Source organism: Danio rerio, chromosome 23 (assembly GCF_049306965.1).
Source record: "Danio rerio strain Tuebingen ecotype United States chromosome 23, GRCz12tu, whole genome shotgun sequence".
Classification (NCBI taxonomy): domain Eukaryota; kingdom Metazoa; phylum Chordata; class Actinopteri; order Cypriniformes; family Danionidae; genus Danio; species Danio rerio.
Genome location: NC_133198.1, coordinates 9,977,238 through 10,002,674, shown reverse-complemented (window position 1 = coordinate 10,002,674; position 25,437 = coordinate 9,977,238). Strand labels below are relative to the sequence as shown.

At 36.0% G+C, this 25,437-nt stretch overlaps 1 protein-coding gene across 16 annotated transcripts in view; it reads left to right on the top strand.

Moving 5' to 3' along the window:
* prkcbp1l (protein kinase C binding protein 1, like) overlaps nt 1-25,437 on the top strand; it is a 59,414-nt gene that overhangs the window by 1,849 nt on the left and 32,128 nt on the right. For 2 of the 16 annotated variants that reach the window (XR_012398236.1, NM_199641.2), the window contains 10 exon segments: nt 636-747; nt 8,577-8,647; nt 13,534-13,679; nt 19,415-19,636; nt 22,133-22,246; nt 22,365-22,457; nt 23,676-23,763; nt 24,520-24,575; nt 24,741-24,818; nt 25,173-25,288. Coding sequence is in view for 15 of the 16 variants with exons in the window: in NM_199641.2 (NP_955935.2) it covers nt 734-747; nt 8,577-8,647; nt 13,534-13,679; nt 19,415-19,636; nt 22,133-22,246; nt 22,365-22,457; nt 23,676-23,763; nt 24,520-24,575; nt 24,741-24,818; nt 25,173-25,288 (998 nt within the window). In the remaining variant the exon portion in view is untranslated. 16 annotated transcript variants of the gene reach the window in all.

The window sequence follows — 25,437 nt, the reverse complement described above, 5'->3', positions numbered from 1 at the left end:
TATTGTGTTGAGTTCAATCTTTTCTTGAATAGTTTTGAATGAATGTTTGCTTAAAATGCTTGCTAATCAAATTATATACATTATATACAATCCAAATGTAGTTCATTTTGCTAACTGACACAAAAACAGCATGGCATTTCTCGTTTTTAGTGTGAGTATTTGGTCTGCTTCACATGTCACTCATAAATAGGCTGCAGTTCAAGCACAGGAAGTCACAATGACTGCACTATTTTTGCTCAGGGCTGGTTGGGTTTTCACTAAAGGAGTGTCTCCTGTTTCTCAAGCGGCTCCGGTGGGGGGAGGGATTAAACAAAGGCCTATGGCTCCACACTGAATCGACACACACACACGCACGAACACAAACTAAAGCACTCCAACACACAAACCTAACCCCAGAACACACAGCTAAAAGACGCTTAGCCGCCTTTCCACACCGACTCCTTATAAACAAGCATATGTTTTGAGTAAACGAGGCCTAGTTTTCTCTCTCCCTCTCCTCTGTGCTCTTTCCAGCAGTCACTGCTGATCCTGCCAGTGCCGAACAAAGATAATTACTCAGGAAGCGCTTCGGCCAATCAGATGCGGCCTTACATCCTGCTTGTGGGAGGGCAGCCAGTCACGGCCCTGCTCTGATCAGACAGGCCTGAGCTCTGAGTGTGGAGAGGAGAGCCCTCCCTTGTCTAAAGGCTTGTCCTCCATGTTTTATAAGTATTGACATTACACTGTTTCAGCCATGCATCCACAGAGGTAAGCCTGATGTTTTATTACGTCTGTCCTTTCTCGTCATCGTTCTGTTTTCATCCACTGCTAACACTCTGAATTGCAGATTTGCTTCTCCAGTGACTGGGGAGGCCTAGCAAAAAAAAGAGAGAGGCCTGTGTGTGAAAAACAGGGCAGAGAGGAGGAGGGAGGAGGGGAAGAGAGGGGGGTCAGTTCTCCCTCTCCTGAGCTTTGGCCTGTGTGCTGCTGCTCAGTCACATGGTTTCGTGGCAAACATAGGCAGCTATCAGTCATTGCTGAAGTGGCAAACATTCTCAGTCATTTCTGGATGTGGTGTGTGTGTGTGTGCCCTCTCTGTTGGTCTGCCCCATGTGGGGGTGGGGGTGGTGGTAAAAGATCAGGGGGGTGTGCTTTGAGTGATGTACTTTGGTAAGCGGATTGCCTGTCCCATTGTCTGTGTTTGTGTCACAAGCCACGCCACAGAAAATGGAGGCATCTGCTTGGGCCCTATGAGAGAGCTGGGAGTCCCAGCTGTGGTCATTTTACAGAGGGGCAGGATGGGTAATTCAGGACAAGAATGACCAATGAGAGAGTGAGAGCTGAATTTAAAATATTTTTTTCTTATATTAAATATTTTTATTCCATATATATATGTAGGGAATTTATCCGAATCTGAAAGAGCTTTATTGCTAAGCATGTTAACACATGAGGAATTAAATAATATATGTAATTGGTCATTTGGGATGGTATCTCATGTAGTTTTAGGATGGGTTTTTTCAGTGTTGGAACAAATTTGAGTCTGAAAACAAGCATGGATTATTTTTATAGATGATTTTTAATTGCCAAAACAACATTTAAAAAAAAAAAAAAAAAAAAAAAATATATATATATATATATATATATATATATATATATATATATATAAACATTATTTATCAATATGTGACACTTTTTGGTTTCTCGAAAACTATAAAAATTAAAAATGTAAAACAGGAAGTACGTTAGGACCATTGTTTTTGTTTACATCCCTCAAAATGGTGTGTATGTATATATATATATATATATGTGTGTGTGTGTGTGTGTGTGTGTGTGTGTGTGTGTATATATATGTATATGTGTGTGTTTTCTAAATTGTTTTCCAAAGGCCCGTAGTTTGCTTAAATACAGACACTAAATGCAGACAGCCACAATGGCAAAAGCCGTATGACAGGTTTTAGAGTTGATCAGATTAATTATTCACTTTCATTTTCTTAGTGAGCAGCGTTTGTGTTTTTTTTTTTTTTTTTTTTTTTTGGCTTGGCCTTTTTCAAAAGCACTATGATTATGTGAAGTGAGCATTAGCACTGCTGAGTTATTAAAAAAATTAATAAGTACATCATGAGATCTCAAGGACCAGATGTAGGCATGGGACGATAACCGTTTTTAGGGTATACCACGGTTTGTAAAAGTCAAGAATTTTAAAAACTGCCAAAGTTTTCTGCTATACCGTTCCTACGATATATGCAAGATGTTTTTTAGGACAACAGTATCACTAGCTGAAAAGATTTCCAAAGATGCCGTTTTACATTGTACAGAATTCAGTGTTTTTGAAACAAATGAAGACAGCAGAAGTCAATGATTTATTTTAATCAATTAGCCTGACATGTTTGCTGTTGCAAAATATTATAAATGTTTCCCAAAATAAAATATATTGTGTTCAAAGGGAGGGGAAAGACATTTAAAACGAACATGTTTTAGGGAAGTAATCACAATACAGTGAAACTGTGATGTTTTTATCCAAGGTTATCATACCGTCAGAATCTTATAAATGCCCATGCCTAACCAGATGATTTTGTTCGGGGTTTCAGTTGAATTTGAAGAATTATTTAGATATTATGAAGGCATTTGTGTTTTGTTTTATTTTCAGGATGTAATTTAATTAAGTAAATCAACAATAATTATTTATTTACTTTGCTTTTGAATTGCATGCATTTTAATGTATAGTCACATATAGTGTGAGCAGGTATGACTAGCCAGAGATGCCATTTTGTAATTTAAGGTTCTACTGTTTTTGACATGTGGGTTATATTGTAGAAAGAGTTCATCAGCTTCACACTGATTATGCATAAACGTATGTACTTTTGTCTGTTTGCATGCGAACAGACATATGGTAGGTTTTAAAGGTCATCAGAACTATGATCCGATTGCATTTCCGTTTACGAGCAGATGTTTAGTTTTTAGCTCTTTAGCTGAGCTGAAATGCATCAAATTTGAATTCAGTTTCAGTTTCAAATGAATTTGTGTAAAAACAAAACCCAGCAGGAGCAGGCTGTGACATAAAACTCGCCTTTTATTCAGATGAAATTAGCATATTATTCATCTCGGTTGAAGATTTACGATGAAGTTAACAATAAAATAGCACCGCAACACATACATATACACACACACACACACAGCTGATCCCAAAGACAAAACAAGCGAGCACAAACCACACGGGACTAAAAGCCTCCTGCCACATTCCCAAAGGATCCTTAGCCCTTCTAATGATATTTATGGCAGCGTTTCAAAAACCCCATCCAATACGTATCATATTTCGCCTGTTTATCAAACAGCAAATGGTTTGTGAGTTGGCTCTTGTAATTATGGACAATTATTGTAATTGCTATCACAATATAGTTGCCTACACTCAAAAAAGACTTTTGCTGCTTGTTCAAACTACTTGTTTAAAATCAGTTGGAACAACACAATTCTTATGTTTTTTTTGCGGGGGGGGGGGGGGGGGGGGCAACTTAATAATTCTGTTTAATCCACTTAAATTTGTAAAAACGATTTGTGTTGGGACTAGATGTGGGAGTTGTGTGGAACCCAACATTTTTTACAGTGTAGATTTGTATAAATTGTTAACCTAGCTTGTCTTAATACAGTGCAGTTCAGGTTTTGTGTGTTCCCAGGGATATTACACCACTGCGACTGGGATTCTTGTCAAGGAAAAGACGTTGTAAAGAATCGGCTAGGTTCCACTTGGAGGAATAAATGACCTACAGTGGTTTGACGAGGCTATTTTGCCTGAGTAAAGAGCAACAGAAGCAGTCAAATCATATCGACGTCAGCATCAGTGACAGGAAGCAACCGTGTTGCCCTTGAAGTGATTCGCAAAGCGGCCACACTACTTTTTTTTTTTTTTAACAGCTCAAGAGGAAGGTTTTGCCTCATCTGTGTGGCATGAGGTTAGTTTGCATGTTGATACTCAAGTGCATTACCACTTGACTTGTTTTTTTCTCAGCTGTGGCTCTTGAGACTGGCCTAAACGCAAGGTTTTCTCTCGTTCTCCCTGTTTACTGTAAGCTCCTGTGCCATGGACGTGCCAGAGCCCGCGTCTGTGGCCTAGAGGGAGGGGGGAAGGGGAGCTCGAGCCGAACGGAGCGGTGGGGGAAGGGAGGCACTCTCATTTCCTGCGAAGAGAGAGAAAAAAAGAGAGACCTCGGCTCACTCTCTGACCAGTTATCTCCACATTCACAGCTGCCTTTCTCTTTATTTGGTCTGTTTGCGAGGACCTCTGCTTGTCTCAGATCGTTCTAGAAGATCTGGTTTCGGAGGCAGGTTTGCTTGCAGATTGGTGCTTTTCTTCCTCTTCACCGGATCAGCCTCAGGACTTCCTGTTTCTTTGATTTCTGTGTAGGGATCTGGATTTTTCAGCCACACAGTTGGCTTGACCTTTCCGAAGCCAAAAGGAAAAGGGAGGCCTAGTGGATGGGAGTTTCTGCTGTGACTTGGCCCTAATGTGAAACTTTATCCATGCGGCTCCTTTCGGCCTCGCATTAAACTCCAAAATGGAGAGCTCTCAGGCCCTTGGGTACACACTTAGATGTGCGTTTCTTTCTCAGACATCTTATGTCTAATTCAGATTTTCTGAAGCGGATAGTCTTTCTCCTAATGTCATTACTGTCGTTTCTGACTCAATCTGCTGATTACTTATGACTTTTCTTTTTTTCTTTTTTTGCTGGAATATTTTCTTGTGAAAAAGGTGAGTTTTTTTCCTCGCTGTGGAAGATTATGTGGCATTTTGGATTTATCTGATGAATTTTTTATTTTCTTGTCCTAAAGAATCAAGAGAACGTGTATTTTTTCCCTGCAGTGTTAAACTGTGGCCCTGTCAATGAAAATTAGTGAAAGACTAAGGCCTCATAGTGGCCTGATGATCAATCCTGTCAGTCTAATCCTGATGTAATAGAGATCCGTTACCGGCTTTTAAGCCTCTCTAGTCTTTCCTTTCTTCTACACAAAGGCCAGGATCAAGGCCTGGTCGTTGTAGGATTGTGTTTGTGCCGTTGGCCTTGGTCCGCCTCTTTTCTTTCACCTGTCATTTACGCATTTCGTTTTGGTACCCATCATTTCCGTCCTACTCTTGCGGTTGAGGAGGTTTTTTGTTGATTGATTGACTGACTATAGTGGGGTTCTCAGTTTTAGTGGTGAATAAGGCCTCATTGTGGTCATGGTGTAGTAGAGTGTTAAGTAGTCAGTTTTTTTTTTTTTTTTTGCTGTTGTTAAATTCTTCTATCTTGTCCTTTTTTATTAACTATTGTTATGATCTGATTACATTATTGCTGAATTTGTGCCGTATATTTTGTTAAGATTCTTCAATTTAAAGTTTTATTCATAATATTAAATTTAAGCCTATATGATTAGAAGTTCTTTTGCCCAAGTACTGGGCACGAGCCGAACAAAACACAAAGATTTTTCTACAAATCATTACATAAGTTGCATAAAATGCTAAATTATTTGTGCAAATTACTCTTTAGTAGTCTTCTCAACTAAATCCTTTACATTTCAATATTTACCTTGTTTTTCAACCCATAGATAAACTAACATGCAAGACTTGTTTCGTTAGCTGCGTAAAGGGAATAATGATAAAATTAATTGTAACATAAATATGCAATAAATGTTTGCGCTACAAATTGTTGCTTATAATAAACACTATGGGCTGTATTTTAATGATCTAGGTGCAAAGTCTAAAGTGCAGGGCGCAAAAGCATTAAGGATGTGTTCAAATCCAGTTTTGCTATTTTAAGGAAGGAAAAATACGCTCTGTCTGCACCCCGGTGCATGGTCTAACAGGGTTGAGCTTATTTTCTTAATGAGTTATGGGTGTGTTTTGAGAATCTAGCCCATTCTCTTAAAGAGTCAGTTGCGTTGCGCCATGGCACATTTGCTATTTACATGGTGGAGTTTGTAAGTGGAAAAATTGAATGCTTCAGTAGTGAGAAAACAGTTAAACAGACCATCTGCAGCACAAGTATATAGAATCTGGTTTATTGCACAGTCTATTTTATTTTCTCAAAATAGCAATGTGCCTTAACACACCTCTTTTCAAGACTGAAACACCCATGAGTTCACAAAGTGGCGCAAATAGATGTCATTTAAAAAACGTGGAGAAAAACAGGAAAATTAAGGTTGCACTGGTCTGAAAATAGTATAACGTCCGGGCTGGGTGTATGATAGGACCCTTTATGTTAAAATAGTATGGTAAAAAAATACCAGCTTGCAATAACTACAATCAGAAGTCATTTGCAAACGGCCTCATCTGTGAAAAATAAGGTAAATATGAACCGTCAAACGGTTTCATGCAAATATTGTCAGAATTGTGCTGGAAAATGTTTGCTTGTATTAAAGGCCTTTATATGATAAGAGAAAAGCAACAATACTAATTGAAAATTCACACTCAAAATGTCCAAAATGTTCATCTGTCCTATGAGATTTCATTGTGGGTGGGACTATCTAGCTAATGCCACCAATACAGAACCAAAGAGACCAATTGGCCTAATTTTTAAAATAAGTTTGTGAATGTGTGAGACATAATAATAACAAAATGCAGAAAACTGGTTGCGCTAAAAAATATTTTTTTGTTATTACAACAATATGGTGTTTTAACAAAACATTAAATTAATTTGGTAAATAATATATTATATAAATAAATAATAAAATAATAAACTGCTATAGCAGTTTGCGGTATTAAATTAGTTTTGTACAGCAAGAAATACTTGGAATCAGACTGAAAGTTAATTTACAAATGGCTGTGCTCACTCAAAAGTTACTTTTTATAGAAAATACATCATTTTGTGTTTTTTTTTTTTTTTTTTTTTTTTTTATTAAATCAGTGACCAGATTTATGAATTTGGCAATTAAAGAGTTAAAATCCTGTAATTTTCTAAACAATATAGTATTTTTAAACAGGACTGAGGTTGATAGACAGATTTATGTAATGTTAATGCAATGTAAAACAACATTTGTCTGATACATTTTTACAGCAGTTTAATTCAGTGGATGGTATAATTTCGAACATAACAAAAGAGTAGTAAACTTGGAACAGTGCACAAGGGTTAAGATATCTATTAGTATCTGAGCTCTTGGTCTAGAGCACTTTTTGCATTGTATCATATGGTGAAGAAGCACTTTCTGTCCTTCTCTTGGTAGTTGTAGTTGGTAGTTTGGGGAAACTTTGTTTCATGGTTAACATTTTCTGATGCTCATGATAAAGAAACAAAGAAAACAATAATAATATTCTATTAATATTCTTTTAAAGATTTTTAGCAAACATAATGCCCAGTTTTAGACCCATCAAATTCACTATTTTCAATAAATTTTGTCTTTGTTTGTTGGTTGTTGTAATAAAATTAATGATTAATTGTAACACTTATTCGTTAATAAGCTTAATTGATCATATTTCATTTGTTCATGTTGAATCATTCAATGGAAAATATGTTATATTGTAAGTTTACTTTTGTTGTATTTAAATTGATTTGAAATATTAATTTAACTGGTTTAGAAATTTAGTTTAAATGCTGAATCTTAAACCGCCTTATTTTGGTTTACTTCAAAATCTTGTCTGTTCCTATATTGCCTTTCTTGCATGTTTCTTTTCAGACGGCAAGGCAGAGGAAATCTATGACCCAGACTTATTTTGCTATTTCTGCACAGAGTTTGGTAAAAACTGTGGAATTATTTCGAGAGCATAGTAACTAAATACTTGAGACATGAATAAAAACAACTTTTTTTAAGGTTTACAATTCACATTCATTTAGAACCACTTGTTTGGCAAACTAATCTTCGGTAAGTCTTGCATATATCTAGTAAAGCATTAGTTTATAAACTGAATTGTTCATAAATCATCTAAACATTTGCATATTATTCAATAAGTGTACTGAAACAAATGTAAAAACTCAAAAACGACATATATTTACACAAATTTACACAAGTGAATCAATTGATTCAGCGATCTACGTGGGCCTACTCATAGCTAATGAACCTAATGTAAATACCATCAGGTATAGGCTACATTTTCATGCATCACTGTCAGAAGCTGATGGTATTATGGCTGAACTTTGGTAAAGCCAAATCCTCTCAGACCAGAAGTAGACTGAGTCTGACTTAAAGCCACTGTTCAGAAGTCGTTGTCTTCGTCGTAATCCCCCGTGAGTGGACCTATTCACAGCAATATATTCCCCATGAACATGTTTGCTTCATCTGAGGGAGGTGTTGCTCTATAACTAGACACAGTGAGAGAGAGAGAGAGAGTTTATGCCTCGCCAAATGACCTAAGGTTAAAACACTCAATATTCTCTTGTAAATTTCCTCTACAGGCCCTCGGTCTGTTTCAGCACTGCTTAGAAAAAGCATGTCGTTCTCAGTGTCTTTTTTTTTTTACCAAAGCAAAAGTGGTTGAGATGTGGAATGGAGGACAATTGCTATAAAGAACAACAACATAACTCTGGAGATTAGATTACATCACCCAAGTCTTTTATCTCAGGGGTAGACCTCATGAGATTTCAGTGTCTTATTCCAGCATTTTCCTTTGCTCTCCCTCTCTCTGCTTCATTTAGTTTGGCTGTGGAGGAAGTAAAGACGGAGTCCGATGCTGTTGACGGGATGGAGGTGTCCGTGCCACCCAAAGGTATTTTCCCCCCACTTTATTCTACGATTTTGACTCCTTTTGATGTATGAATTTGATTTGGCCTCTCAAAATGTGCTTTAATCTTACATAAAAGACTCCAAATTTAGATGTGCGATTGTGAGAGTTCAATACTCAAGATGAAATGAATGAGCCACATCAAACGTGGCATGTGATTTCCTCTTTCATCATGGCAGTTGTTTGTTAGTATCTGGAGCTTTGTGTTAGTGGGTTAGTCAGGCGTTTGATTTGATGTATTTTTGGTGTTGTCTTTGAAAGGTCACAATCAAAGGCCACAATCACAGCAAGTGAGGTGTTCAGGGTTCTCACAGACCATGGAAATTCTGGAATTTCAATTTTAAAGGGTCTATTTCAGACATTGAAAGTCAGGGAATGTTTTATATTTTGTCCAAGTATTAGGGGAAAATATTAAAGAATTTGCTTGTCATTTAAAATTGTACCTCTTATAAAAATTTCTGAATATTTTGACCATTGCTTAATTTGTAAGTGAATAATTTTTGGAAAAAAAAGAGCAAGTAAAAGCTGCTGTAATCGATGGCACCCACACACTTTGTTTTCCCAACAATTCATCAATTCATTCCTTCATTTTCCTTTGGCTATATCCCTTTTTTTATTAAGGGTCACCACAGCAGAATGTACCGCCAACTATTCCAGCATATATTTTATACAGCGCTTCCAGTCCTTCCCAATACTGGGAAACACCCTTACACTCTCACATTCCCACATTCACTACAGCCAATTTAGTTAATCCAATTCACCTATAGCGCAAGTCTTTGGACTGTAGGGGAAACCGGAACACCTGGAGGAAACCCACTATAACACAGGGACAACATGCAAACTCTACACAGAAATTCCAACTGGCCCAACAGGGACTCGATCCAGTGACCTTGCTGTGAGGCGACAGTGCGAACCACTGTGCCCCTTTTCCCAAAGCATTATGTCACTAAATGCAAGCAGCAAGTACGTTTACATGGACACCTATACACCAATTTGTTAATGTGATTAAGACAATACTCTGATTAAGAGTCTGCCATGTAAACAGAGATTTTGGATGACATTAATCTGACTCATAATCATATTAAACACAAATTGAATTAAGACATGGAGTATTCCTATTTTAGTTGCATTTTTGAAGTGCTGTACAGACATGTAAAACCCTGAATAAAACTATTACTATCATGTAGGATTTTCCACCGCATTTTAAGCCAGGATTTTCCATAAACACACAACTGTTTGACAGCATTCTCTATACCTACAGAGTCAGTACAGACATCTCCAACTGCACATACACACAGACGTGGAACTCTTGGAGACTCGTCACACCCGCCATCATCATCATCATCACTTAACACACTTTTATTCTGTCTGTGAAATGTGGAAGGATACTTTTAATGCGGCGTTCGGTGTCAAATTCCATTAAAACAACACTCTACAACTGGTCCTTACTTCATACTTTCATCCAGTACCTGAAACAAAATTACGTGAAACTCCAAAGGAAGCGTTATGGAGCTTGGTGACATAATGACATTAATCGGTCTATGTACTAAAACATGTAAAACAGGAACCTGAAAGAAACGTTCTTAAAGCAGCTCATATAAAAATCCCTAATTATATTATTGCTTTATTTGGATTAAGGTAAAACCTAAAAACCTACCTATACAATTAGTCTGGAAATAAACAAAACATGGCAAACGAAAGGGGACACAGAATATCAGGAAATAAACCTGAAAATAAATGAACGACACTTTGCAAATGATAATTTTGACACCAAGCGTGAACAAACTGTCTACACTAGATGTCGAATTGGACATTCTGTTGACTCAATTTGTATATACTGAATAGCAAAGCACCACCTAAATGTAATTACTGCCAAGCTGCTCTTACCATGAAACATATTTTGTTGAAATGTAAAAGTTTGAAAACCATTAGACAATTTTTATAGGGAGAGTACTTTGATAGACATTTTTAAAAAGGTACCACCAGAAAGAATCTTAAGTTATTTAGCAAAAATTTAACTAAAAAAACATATTTAACTTTAAATATATATTTTTGTGAATTTTATTAATTTCTATTTATATTTTTGTTATAGTAATTTTTTATTGTAATACGAATTTGTTTTTATCATGTACTATTTTTATGTATATACATCTTGCCATGAAATAGCCATAAGTTGCTGATGTGGCAATTAATAAGTAAATAAATAAACAGATTAAGGTAAATAATCTTACTAATGTCCATGTAAATGTATTCAGTGAAACATAACCTCTAAATGTCTGCCTAACCCCATACAGTCTTGCTGGCTTGTTTTCACTCGCACTTATTCAAACAAGCACACATGCAGGTAGTCACCACGTGCAATTTAATGCCAAATTGCTAAAAAATTTGTACGCAAAAGACGAGATTCTGAAATTGCAGTCAAAAAAACTGATTTGCTACCAAAATTTCTCAATTTATTGCATTGTTTGCAGAATTTGGTGTTCTTTTTCTGTATAAATAAACAGAAATTTAGTTTCATTTATTAATTTAGTAAGGTATAATTTCTTAGTTTTCAATTACATTGTTTTTGTCTCAAAGACTATTGGTCACAGCCATATCACCCAGAAGCTGAAGACCGATTACTCTATTAAGCTAAGCAGGGCTGAGCCTGGTCAGTACCTGGATGGGAGATTACATGGGAAAACTAGGTTGCTGTTTGAAGTGGCGTTAGTGAGGCCAGCAGGGGCGCTCAACCTGTGGTCTGTGTGGGTCCTAATGCCCCATGTAAAGTAAAGGGGACACTATACTGTCAGTGAGCGCCGTCTTTCAAATGAGATGTTAGACCAAGATCCTGGTTTTTGTGGTCACAAAAAGGCAATTGCACTTTTCGTAAAAAGTAGCGGTGTAACCCCAGTGTTCTGGCCAAATTCCCTCCATCAACCCTTACACATCATGGCCTCCCAATCATTCCCATTCATCGAATTGGCACCGAATCACTGTTTTTCCACCTATAGCATGTGTGTGTGTGTGAACGCACTAACGGCATTGTTCTGTGGCTGCCGTTGCATCATCTAAGGCCCCGTTTACACTAGTGCGTTTTAGTTTTAAAACGGCGTTTTAGAATGAAAACGATACGCGTCCACACTCGCGTTTTACCCAGCGTTTCTGAACTGCTCTCCGTCCACACCAAAACGCTGAAAACGCACATCACGTGACCACACACACACTCTTTGGCAATCGCTGGAGCCCATCTACCCAGATGAGAGCTCTGCTAGTCGGAGTTCTCATCAAGCATCTCCCGCTGGATCTAATCTCACTATTAAACGTGATATTTCATTCATCTTGTTGTCTTTATCTAACGACATATTCCCTGACTTTGGTCATTGGAATCTATTACTTGTTCTCAGGTAACGTGTTTTGGCTGAGCGCAAAGATAAGTTAATGATTAAACCACGTAGCCTACATTCTGTATATTGACTGATCGCTTGCCTTTATTTCCTGTAATGTATAAACTTATTGTATGTTATACTTTTATAATGGCCATTATCGATTATTAAAACTGGTATTCAGCAAAAGAGAGTGTATGTTTCGTATTTTCACTGAAACTGAAAGGAGGCAGTTGTTATCGGCTCCGTTTTGTTATAAATATCCACACAGTGAAGATGACGCTCATGCAGCACGACACCTCAACATTTCTGCTGTCTGTTTGTTAATATTAAAATAAAAATAGGCAGTTTCTTATATCAAGTTTACATTTTATTGTTGAGAAAGTGAAATAACGTAGCCAGGGTAATGTGAATGAAGTTATAAAGTACACTGTTCCCTGTGAAGATTGACGCGTGTCCTCGGTATGTTTTCCATATCCAACTGAGAAGAAGAGATGCAGCCTTGATCAAACTTGCGAAGTCTGAACTTACACGGAGAAGATGCGGGACTGAACTGTGTGTGGGCTACTTAATATTGAGGAAAAGCCCCTATCAGAGAGGCGAATGTCTGCAGCCCCGCCTCCGTTGTCAGATGTCTCCGTCTTTCCCCATCCACACTGAGACGGAGCAGCAGCGTTTTAGAATGAAAACGGCCTCTCCAGCGTTTTCGAAACGCTCCGTTTTCGGCGCTCGAGAACTCCGGCGTAGTGTGGACGGATGGCGTAACCGTAGCAAAACTTATGCGTTTTCAAACTAAAACGCATTAGTGTAAACGGGGCCTAAGTAGATGCTGCACAATGGTGGTGGTGTGAAGAGACCCCCCTCATGATTGTGAAACACTTTGGGTGTATGGCCATGCACGATAAATGCACTATATAAATACACATTACTTACTCTGTATTAAAAGTAACTCTGAGAGGAACAAAGAGAGAAAGTATTTACTTCTTAATCATATAAAGCCTACTAAATATCTACTAAAATGACTGTTAACATTTCTTCAACAACATCATGTTAAAAATGTCAATTTTAGTGATTTGATATAATGAACGTAGCCTTGTTCAAATAGGCTTTGGCTGAATTTGCTTTTCAGTAATGTTACCTGATGCATCTAAAGTGGGTCACTGTATGACAACTCTTCATATACTCTGTTATAATGTTTTTAAACTCAAAGCAATGCAGACGGCACAGAAGGAATTGTAAGTGTCCTTGCTGTCCAAAGGTTATTTGTGCCAATTAAAACTTTCTTTAAAAACTTTCTTAAATATTATGCAAATTCGCTAAATTCTATAGAGATACTAAAGCTGATTATTTTTTTCTATTCATTACAAGTTTGGGAAATTCAGCTTATTAGTCATTGAAACTCAGGAAAAAGGTCAACAAATTTGACATTTGGTTTAGAGAGGGAACCCTGGGTGTATTATTAAGGTAGGCTTTGCATAATTAAGCAGTTTTTGGTTTTCTCTGCAGCCGTCTCTGATGTAGAGTCAACAGAGAAGAAGAGAAAAGCACCAAGTCCTCCACATTCCTCAAATGGACACTCTCCCTCCGACACGTCACCCAGTCCCACAAAGAAGAAGAAGAAACCAGGATTAGTCAACAGCAATAAAGATCAAGTATGTTTTCTTACAGGCTCCACTGCTCTCATCTTCATCCTTTTGTTCTGGTTTGAGCAAAGACTTTCCATTCAAATGATGAATGAAAAAAAACAAACATTATCAGACTTTCTGTTTATACGTCATGCTTTTGTTTTTTCTTGTGTACTTTTGCATTTTTTTTGCATTTTTCTATTCAAATGACCAAATCAGGGTTGATTGTTTATGTGGGTCAAAGATATTTTTGGTTTCTGCGTCAAATAAAATGTATTAAAAATTGTTTGCACACAAAAAGCTTCTTAAAGTCCACATAGAATCAAAATCAAAAATGATTATTTTGGTTACAGTAGCTATGTTACCATCCACCTATTTTTTTGCGCACCTTGGATCCAAGATGCGCATAAATTTTGAAAGTGCGCATAAAAAACATGAGCATAACTGAGTAGGATAAACTTTTTATTCCATAAGAAAAGATGCGCATAAACTTTGATAGAAACACTTTTACCAAACAAATTCCAGTGTGCGCATTAAAGTCATGTGATTTTTGTTATAAGAGATCATGTGATGATATAAAATGTGTTAATAGATAAACCAGCAGGCTGAGCACATTGTAAAACATTATAACCTCTTAAGCCCGAAGGTGTTTTACTTTTTTTCCCCCTCTGCTATTTGGGCATATTGGAACCTAATTAGAATAAAACCTAAGTATCATCTTTTAATATGATGTACTTTTAGAGAAAAATTCTGTCCATATATGTGGACTCGTGGTCCGAATTAGAGATCTGCGTAAGACTAATTTTGAATCCCGCTCCCGCCAGGTTTTAGCCAGAACCCGACCGATTCTGCTTATATTCAGCATTTGTTGTCCCACTGTCCGCCCCGCCCCGTTTTCTACCAGCCGCGCCCGTTCCCGCTAAGGACCGAAAACCACCCAGCTTTACAGAGTCCAGACAGCCAACAAGCTGTCTGTATAAACACATACACACACACACACACACACACACACAAAAGCACCAAGCAAGTGACATACACGCATAGGCATCACTCTCTCTCTCTCTCTCATTCACACACACACACGCAGCACAAAGCTCTCTCTCATTCGCGCACACACACACACACACACACACACACACACACACACTCGCTGTCTCATTCACACACATACATACACGTGCTTGCTCGCTAGGGAGTAGGGAGCGATATTGTTAGACCGCCCGCTCCCATACAAAATTAAACTAGTTACTGACCGCTCCGCGCTTTATTTGGAAGTTTATTGCATTTATATGCAGACTTCTAGTCTGAATTTACATAAAATATATAACATAACCATTTTTTGAGTAAAAACTTTTTTTTTTTTTACCAGTTTTGGACAGCTAAAAATAGTGTTTGGGACATTTCATATGCTGCAAAACAGTTGCAGGATGACACTGTATTTCTGTAACAAAATATAAAACATTCAAAGTATTTTAAATAGCCACTTAAGAGCCAAAATGAGCTGTCCACGTATGTGGCCACTAAGCCCTAGGAGATTAAGTGTTGTTTTGGTCATTCTAAAATGCTGTAACCATTTCAGTATTAGTGTTATTCATAATTAATTACCTCCAGAACTGTCAAAAGCATCTGTGCTTCGCGTCTTACGCCTTCAAACGCCACCACATGTTTATTACGTATCTTCTAAAGCGCAAGTCATTTCTTTTATAAAGAAAAGATTCACGCAGCTTCTCCTACCGCAGTAAACTTAGTTTTACCATTTATATTTGGCGCCAGTTAATCATGAAGTGACGATTTAGACTCATTAAATGGAAACGCTGCTTAATTCGCAAATCTTTTATGTGACATTTGCATTTTTGGATTAGCATAGCTAGTGTTGTTCTTCATGTGAACAATTAATACATGCAAGTTAAGCTACTGAAAAACAAAATGTTTGTTTTGGGAAGCTTCAATCAAAGACTGACAATCCATTTCTGTTTTTGAGGTGGTGGCCTTTCTCTAATGTAATTTATTTTGACTGATTCAGCCACAATCTTGTAAATCAAGCCCCTCTGACCGTTAGCCCCACTCCCTAGTCAATATACCATTTCAGTTGGAAGAACATCAACATACTGAAATGAAAAAACTTCACATGGATTGTAAATCCAAGTGAAGTGTCTGTAGTTTCAAATAAATGTATTATTTATTAATTTCGGGGTGAAATAATCCATTGCCATTCATCGCAAAATGTAAATTATTTTACAACATGCTTATACTTATTCAAATATATAAAAGAATAAGCAATTATACTAAATATATATTTTTTTATTATCATTATTAACTATATTTTGAATGATTAAAACTTCTTGCTGAAAGTATAAATTAATTAGTCTTTTAATATCAACAAATTATTCTTGTTCTAAATACTTTTGGTATGATATCTATTGTTACACACAGAATAACATTTTAGTGGGTGTTTTATGTATGTCATGGTAAAAATAAAGGTATGATAGTCTTTATTTTTTTCCTGAAAACTCAAACTTAAAAAGGACACGTTCTAATTTACACATTTAGGCATTTTGTTTTGACGCTTGAAAACACCTTTGTGTCTTTGACCCACATGTTTGATGTTGGTTTATAGTTGTAAATGAGAAAACACTGGTCACAATGAGGGACCAAAGTGCTATTACTGATTTGCATGAACAAAGTCGACCCCTTGTGGGGATTTCTCTCCTATGAGCTATGGGGGTCTCAAAAAGCATTTGGATGCAGCTTGCATAATTAAACGAATAGCAGAACCAAATATAAAGAATTTACTCACCCCCATGCTGTTGTAAATATTCTATGATACACAAGAGAAGATATTTATATTTTAGCTGAGGTGCATTAAACAAAATCTGGACAAAATCATTTGAAAAAACAAAGTGACAAGCAAAATAAATCGTCTTCTGTGTTTCACAGAGCATAAAACAATAAATACATTTAGTATTTTGGGGGTGAAATATATATTTGTTGTGTGTTTAGGGAATTTAATTGGATAAACCTAAAATTAAGTGAGGTTTAATTTAAAGAATTTCCCATTTCACTTGTTAAAATAGTGCATTTATTATAAAGTAAAAATTTCAAATGTTTGTGTACTATTTAGATGTCAGTTCGATTTTAAAATGCTTTTAAAGAGCTTTAATTTCCAAGTTGTTATATTTTTTAAATAATATGACCGTTTTGATATCTATTTTGATTTACTTCAAAAGTATTTTCCCTGTTGAACTGAATATTTTAGCATCCAGTCTTTAATGCCACGTGGTCTACTAATATCATTCGAATGATTTGATGCATAGGAAAACATTATTTATTTATTAGACAGTTAAACAGACAGATGTGCAGGCTAAATATTTTAGTGAAATGAACAGAACATTAAAAAAAGATTACTATTTGCAATTGTATTAACTTGCATGGATTTAATTCATCATTACTACAACTAGTGAGTAATTTCTTTACATGAATAAGTCTTAAACTGACTCAAAATATCAGGACTAAAGTGTACAGATCAATTGATAAACATCAAAAACAGCTCAGGGGAAGTTAGATTCTTGCTTTCACTACTAATAATTTGGTTTCAGATGAAGCTTGTATTAAATGTCAGATGTCTAAATGCTTTTTTGGGGTGTCCCACTCTTTATTCCCTTCATAATAACCGCTAAAGATCAAGTGTTGTGCTGTCATTGTGGTGGTGTGTTGCAATGCATATCAACAAAGTTTCATGAAAGATGCCAAATGTAGATTTGCTTACTAGTTTTATCTAGAAATAGCATGCAAATTTATATGACTACAATCATTCATTCAATTTCCTTCAACTTGGTCTCTTATTTATCAGGGGTCACCACAGTGGAATGAACCGCCAACTATTCCAACATATTTTTTACGCAGCGAATGCCCTTCCAGCTGCAAACCAGTACTGGGAAATGCTAGTGATAATTAGTAATGTGCAACACTTCCATTGTATAAATTCTTGTCTAAAGTCATCCTGCTCATCTGTATTTGGCATCATATATGTTAATTCAGGATTCCGTTCCGATCTTTGCTAAACACACTTGATCTCAGAAACCACATGGTTCTCAGATCACACATCAGTCATGAAGTGTGTTTATGGCAATGAAATCCTACAGTGAGTGTGTTTACATGCACGTTATTAACTTGATCATGCCTTATATTCAAAAGCTGACCTTGTAGATGTGTTAAGCGCTTTGTGTTTTTCCTTTATCGGAGTCAGGTCATAAATTGCTTAAAGGCATAGTTCACCCAAAAATGAAATTTCGTTCATTATTTACTCGCCCTTCAATTGCTACAAACTTGTTTGACATTCATTCTTTTGTTTAACACAAGAGAAGTTATTTCCAAAAACAGAAGTTGCCATTGACCTCCATAGTAATCTATACCTGTCAACACTGGGATGTGAAAACTCAAAATTACTAAAAATGTTAATCTGGAGCTGTTTCATTGTAAATAAACGTTTGAAACGGGCAGTAATTTGTTTTATCATTATTATTATTTTTACTATTTTATTATTATTATTATTTACAAAGGGTACAATATTAACATTTAAAGTAAAATTCAATATCATCCCTCAATACCAAGTAAAATGAAATGCCTGAGATAATAAATGTGTTTTATTAACCAACATATTAAATAGTTGAAGCTGCTCTTATATAAGCGGTTTCACAGTCTAGGTGCAACTACTGAAAAACCTGTGTCAGGAATGTGCCCTTACTGCATGCTAAAGTGTGTCCAGACTTAGCAAGTGTTTATGCGAAGAGGAAATATAACATAAACTTAGATGCTTTCTTAATACAAAGACTTAAATAAATGTGTTCTCATCTCATGCAGCAGCAATGGAAATATAGTCAAAATGCTGCTTGATAGGATAGTGGACCCTTTTCACATTTCTAAATTTTTCAGCTTTGGAAGTCGTCGTAATTGGGCGAACTTAGAGCTTAGAGAGTACAACAAATATATGTTTTTGCATTCCTACTTGCTCAAATAATAAAGGAAAATCTCAGAGATTGTGTTTTCAAAACTTTTAGATTACAAATTGTGTGAGACTGATAACGGTAGCCAGAAGAGAAAACGTCAACTTTACTGTCCCGCCCCATAGACACTGCATTAGATAGACCTTGCGTAAGCGGTAATTCGATTTTTTTTTTCTGTAATTTGATGCAAATTAGATGATATATTACAAAGTATAGCTTTATAAATGTTCATACATTTTAAATAAAATTCGAAATATTAAAATTTGCAAGTATTTAAGATGCTGATTATTAAATAAGTCATAGCAGTCTTTTGAAAATAGTCCATATTTGGGTAATAAGTTTACCACTAACATAGCAAAACTCTTCCTCAGTTTTTAATGATTTATAAAATATGTAAACTGATTTTACAATTGAAAAACCTGAAGTTAAAATTATGCAAATTAGTAAATTTTCACAACACTGCTGGGAGATGAACTTTTTTCTTATTAATAAACAGTTTACTTGGATTACCAGGTTATTAATTTGCATGTAAATAAGGACAATTGGTTCCTTCAGTCAGCTGATTTTTGAGTTTCTGGCGTACTGCTGTGCATGTAAATGTGCTCATTGTCTTTCCAGTGTGCTGCTTTTGACCCAGTGGTCATGTGACTGCTTACCTGTCCATGCTTGATTTTATTGCAGTGCCTTGCTATGTTTCCCCTGCGAGTGTTGTGGCTTGTGATTTGACCCCTTGCCCTGTCTCTCTTGCCTGCATTTCAGTGTGAGCTCAGACATGGTCCCTTTTACTATGTCAAGCAGCCCGCACTCACCACAGACCCTGTTGATGTTGTACCGCAGGACGGGCGGAATGACTTCTACTGCTGGGTGTGCCACCGCGAGGGCCAGGTGCTCTGCTGTGAGCTCTGCCCGCGCGTCTACCACGCCAAGTGCCTCAAACTGGCCGCTGAGCCGGAGGGTGACTGGTTCTGTCCAGAGTGCGAGGTACTGTTGCGCCTGGATTGCGTCTGAATTGTTTTTTGTAAAGTTTTACATTATAATGTGTTCAAGAGTGTCTAGAGCTGCTTCACGTAAGGGATAAAGTACATCCAGGCGATTGTTAACGCAGAATGTTGTATAAGACCGAAGTTAAGTTAAGGCAAGTCATTTTACTCTGGCGATCTTTAAAACGCCACTTGGCCATTCTGTTTAGTTGGTGAAACATCAAATCCTCCTAAATAGCTCGACCAAGCATATATTTAAATTTCATATGAGAAATCACCTGTAAAAATAAACAACAGCTGTCTTTTTAGTTTCATTTCTAAACGCTAGAATCACACAAAATCTGCAGAAAGTCTTGTTTGATCAGAAACCCTCCCCCCGAGAATTTGTTCCCCAAATGATACGAATGACATGTATTGATTGACTGAATTGATTTATAAAAAAACACAAAAAAACACCCGCCTGGATACACTTTATCCTGCTTATAACACAGCTACTGCAAACCGTAAAAATCAGACTCAAGTCATAATATATTATTAATTCTTTCAGTAAAAGCAAAGTTAACTGAAATGGCTGAATGGAGCATATACTAACCTATGTATTATTCAGTCACAAGATGGTGCCAAACTGTCAAAAGTGATGGCCTAACAGACAAGCAAAAGCATACCCAGATGAGCCTGTATTATTAGTCTAAGTGGTTGTTATCTGGGAATAACATACTTTGGAATGTTGTGATTGACTATCAGAATCAAGTACTCCAGATTGCCGTGTGATATATAGCGATACATACTGGTCAGATGGAAATTTAGGTGCTGTTCAAAACCTAGAGAGCTGGTTGCCCATTTTGTGGCGTAGGCACATTTCTAATGTGGAAGTTGATTTAAAATGTATATGTTTATATAACAATGATGCATTAAAGATGCAAAAAATGTCTTTTTTTTTTTAGATACGCGAAACCACCATCATGTTTCTCAAAATCGAGATGGAGAATATATTATTTTATTTTATTTTATTAATCTTTTTTTTTCTATAAAAGTTTGCATTTTCAGATCTTAAAAACACTGTTGTACTGTGTATGCCTTGTACTGTGTAAAGCCTAAATATGAAAACTTGTTCTTTAAATTGTGTATAGGTTTAATTCCCCTTTCACCAAAAAGTTCACAACAAATAAACAAATCTTAGTTATTCACTCATCTTCATGTCATTACAAATTAGTGTTATTGTTAACTGAATAAAACAGTTTTCGTAAATTGAAACAAATAAAATAAAATGTGAATATCAGATGTAAAAATGAAACATGTGGAAAGTACTATCATTACTAAAACTCAAAGATGAATAGAAGTAAAAGCTAAAACTTGGAGCCAAAATTCAAATAAAAAAAGCCGTTTCAAATCATTAATACGTATAATAATATATCCTTTAAAAAAAAGTTATTTTATTTTTTAATTTTTTAAAATGTCTAATTTTATGGACAAAAATACTCTCAAAATATCCTTTTAGCTATTAATACCTGGTTCATCAGATTGCCATCTTTTGTGTTCTGAAGGACAAACTATTTCTTTAAAGATATTAAATACATAAAGCTATACAAAACCTATTTCTTTACATGTTCTTTAGAGTCACAGTATGTTTTTTTTTATTCAAAAATACAAACTATTTTTAAAGAATGGTGATTTATAAATACACATTGTATTAAATACAGAAAAAGTTAACTTTAAGATAGTTCAACTGTATAACTAAATGACGGTTTCATTAAAAGTAGAGCTGTTAAGTTTATTAGCTTAGCAACATGCTAACCGCAAACTAAAATCTGTCAGTCTCCCTTGATCGCTATATTTTTAAAATTGCTTTCTTCCTCTTTGAAGCGTATGTGATATCAGACAGTTCTTTATCTGTTTGTGTGCTGTTTAAAAAGGAAGCCGCCTACAAAGGCAACTACAGCACAGTCTCACTGTTATCACTTTTAGCTACTTTGCTAAGAAGCTTTTGCTTATGAATGGTACTATTCAGAAACTTGCCAAACAGTTTGAATTTGTTGTGTTGAGGTACAGATATTTGCTCTGACAACACTCCTAATATATTAAATCTTAATATATCTTGAAATCTGAACTTTGAACACAAGTCAGTTTGTTCTGGTACAGATGCTAATTTTTACAACTAGCATCAATGTATTACAATGCATAATGTACAATGTTTCATTGTACATCATAATATTACATGTATCATTTATAGCAAATGAAATTCAGTTTAATTCATTTTACCACCATTAGATATAATTAGATTTATTCCTTTTAAGTTATAAATAATTGTATTTCAATTTACTTTATTAATATATAGTTACTTTGAAATTAACATATACACTTTCATATATATTAACTTATTAGCACAATGCACTTTTCAAGAATGCCTGACTACACATGAATGATTATGACCTGTGTGTGTGTGTGTGTGTGTGTGTGATTTACATAAACAGTACAGTGATTTCACTTTCTGCTTCAGAAAATAACAGTGGCTGAATGCATTGAGACTCAGAGTAAAGCAATGACCATGCTGAATCTGGAGCAGCTGTCCTACCTGCTGAAGTTTGCACTGCAGAAGATGAAACAGCCAGGGGTGAGTCAAATTATTTAATCACACCATGCTTTCATTTTGACAGTGTCTGTTTAAGTGTAACAGTGGTTCATTGATTTTGCTGCTGCTGTGTTTCTTTATGAACTATTGGTTTCGTCAGACCGAACCATTTCAGAAGCCAGTGTCACTGGATCAACACCCGGATTATGCCGAGTATATATTTCACCCCATGGATCTGAGTACTCTTGAGAAGGTAAATTGCGGCTTTTCTGTTTTGCAAGAAGCTTTTTGCATTTAAAATCTGATTAAATCTAATAAGATATTTTTAGAATTTTTTAGTTTAACCATTTATTGGGTGAGGAACTATACACTCACTGGCCACTTTATTAGGTTTACCTGTCCAACTGCTTGTTAACACAAATTTCTAATCAGCCAATCACATGGCAGCAACTCAATGCGTTTAGGCATGTAGACATTATACGATCTGCTGCAGTTCAAACTGAGCATCAGAACGGGGAAGAAATGTGATTAAAAGTGACTTTGAATATGGCATGGTTATTGGTGCCAGACAGGCTAGTCTGAGTATTTCAGAAACTGCTGATTTACTGGGATTTTCACGCACTACCATCTCCAGGGTTTACAGGGAATAATCCGAAAAATATCCAGTTGGCGGCAGTTTTGTGGACGCAAATGCCTTGTCGATGCCAGAGGTCAGAGGAGAATGGCCAGACTGGTTTGAGCTAATAAGGCAACAGTAACTCAAATAAGCACTGGTTACAACCGAGGTATGCAGAAGAGCATCTTTGAATGCAATACACGCCTAACCTTGAGGCGGATGGACTACAGCAGCAGAAGACCTCACCAGGTGGCACTTCTGTCAGCTAAAAACAGGAAACTGAGGCAAACAATTCACACAGAATTGGACAATAGAAGATTGGAAAAATGTTGCCTGGTCTGATGTGTTACAACATTCTACCTTCACCAGGATAATGTAAATCATCTCAAACTGGTTTCTTAAACATGACAATGAGTTCACTGTACTCAAATGGCCTCCTCCATCTAATAGAGCACCTTTGGGATGTGGTGGAAAGGGAGATTCGAGTCATGGATGTGCAGCTGACAAATGTGCAGCAACTGCGTGAAGCTATCATGTCAGTATGGACCAAAATCTCTGAGGAATATTTCCAGTACCTTGTAAAATCTATTCCACGAGCGATTTAGTCACTTCTGAAGGCAAAAGAGAGTCCAACCCGGTACTAGTAAGGTGTACCTAATAAGGTGGCCAGTCAATGTATGTGGTAAATTCATTTATTACAAAATAGGTTTTTATTTTTATGTCTAGCTTTTAGTAATACTCAGTAACACTCAGTTTCAGTGAGTTCCCTGTGAAGCTTTAAAGAGAATTTTTCTTCTGGTAAAATGTGTTTTTGAAAAATGCATGTAAAGCTAACTGAGAAATCTGTGTGTGTAGAATATCAAGAAGAAAATGTACGGTTGCACAGAAGCATTTCTGGCCGACGTGAAGTGGATTCTACACAACTGTATCATTTATAATGGAGGTTAGTTTTGGATCATAAAATCATTGGTCATGTGGCTCAAAATCTAGATGTATGGGTTTGGACTTTGGGTCAAAATAAATGTACGAAAGTAAATTTATATACATAAAAAACATTAAGTGCTAGTAAAACATTATAAATATGGGTGAAGTAATGTTTTATTGTCATTCTAACTTATTTTTTTTCTAATATGTGTATACATATTCTGACCTGTATTTATTAAAACATATTCAAATAATAAGTGTGCATGCTGCATTTTATTTTCATTGTATACTGTTTTTTAAAAAAAATAAAGGGAACACTTTGAGTTACTTTTTTTTGTTTAAGTGTTTCCTTTATTTTTTGAGCAGTATATTATATTTATAATGACTTAATTAATGTATTTATAATGACATATGAGAATTCCTGCTGATAAATCGATAAAATCATGAGCTTTAACAGGTAATGTCAGATCAAAAAGATTATAACGATGCTCAAATAGTGTTTTTTAACATGTCATCAAATGATTCTTGATCTGAATGTCCCTGAGCAAACTGTGTGATATACATATTCTATTGTTACATTGAATTATTAGTGATATTTTTTTGTAAACCATGGTGGTAATGTATGATAGTCTTTATTTTTTGCTCAGACAAAAATTAATTTAATTTAATTTAATTTAATTAACAGGATACATTTGTATTGTCCAAAAGCCCATTTTAATCTGATACAATTATTTCTCCTTGCATCAATCATTAAGTCTCAGTTTGTTTATTTCAGGGAACCACAAGCTGACCGCAACTGCTAAAGTTATTGTCAAGATCTGTGAACACGAAGTGAGTTTTCTGATCTCATTACAAAATGTAAAACAGATTACATAAAGAAATGAGTTACAGTTTAAATGTTTAAGATCTGTAAAACTAAGCTAAGCATGCGTAGGTTTTTTATTTATGTTGGTTGGTCTTGTAAAAGTTTTTACAGTGTCAATAAATAATCTACAGATGAACGAAATTGAGGTTTGTCCGGAGTGTTACTTGTCCGCCTGTCAGAAGAGGGACAACTGGTTCTGTGAACCTTGTGTAAGAGGATCCTCTTTTTAAAATTGTACTGTTTATATACAGCATGGGTCTCAAACTCGATTCCTGGAGGGCCACAGTGCTGCACAGTTTAAACCCTAATGTAACACAGCTGATCCAAATAATCAAGCTGTTCAAGACTGCTAGACTATTAAACAGGTGAAGTTGGAGGTGGTTGGAGTTAAACTATGCAGAACTGCTGGCCTTTATGAATTGAGTTTGAGACCACTGATATACAGTATGTGAGTGCTGACCAGTGCTGGTTTCTGGTTAAGAATTATTCCGATTGATCCAGTTGAACATCTGGACTGTATTTCAGGTGTAGCTGATGGTCATGTCTCTTATGTTTTCATGCAGTCTCAGCCTCATCCTCTGGTGTGGGCCAAACTGAAAGGTTTTCCCTTTTGGCCTGCTAAAGCCCTGAGGGACAAGGATGGACAGGTGGATGCACGGTTCTTTGGCCAGCATGACAGGTGATCTTGCTACTCTTAATTCTGTGTTCATACTGATTTCCAGGAATTATGGATTTACTTAAAGTTACAATAGATGACTTTCTTCAGAAATTTCTTTTGTTGTGCTGGTTGAAAGTGTCTTCGCATTTCGATAGAAATGATTAATGTAA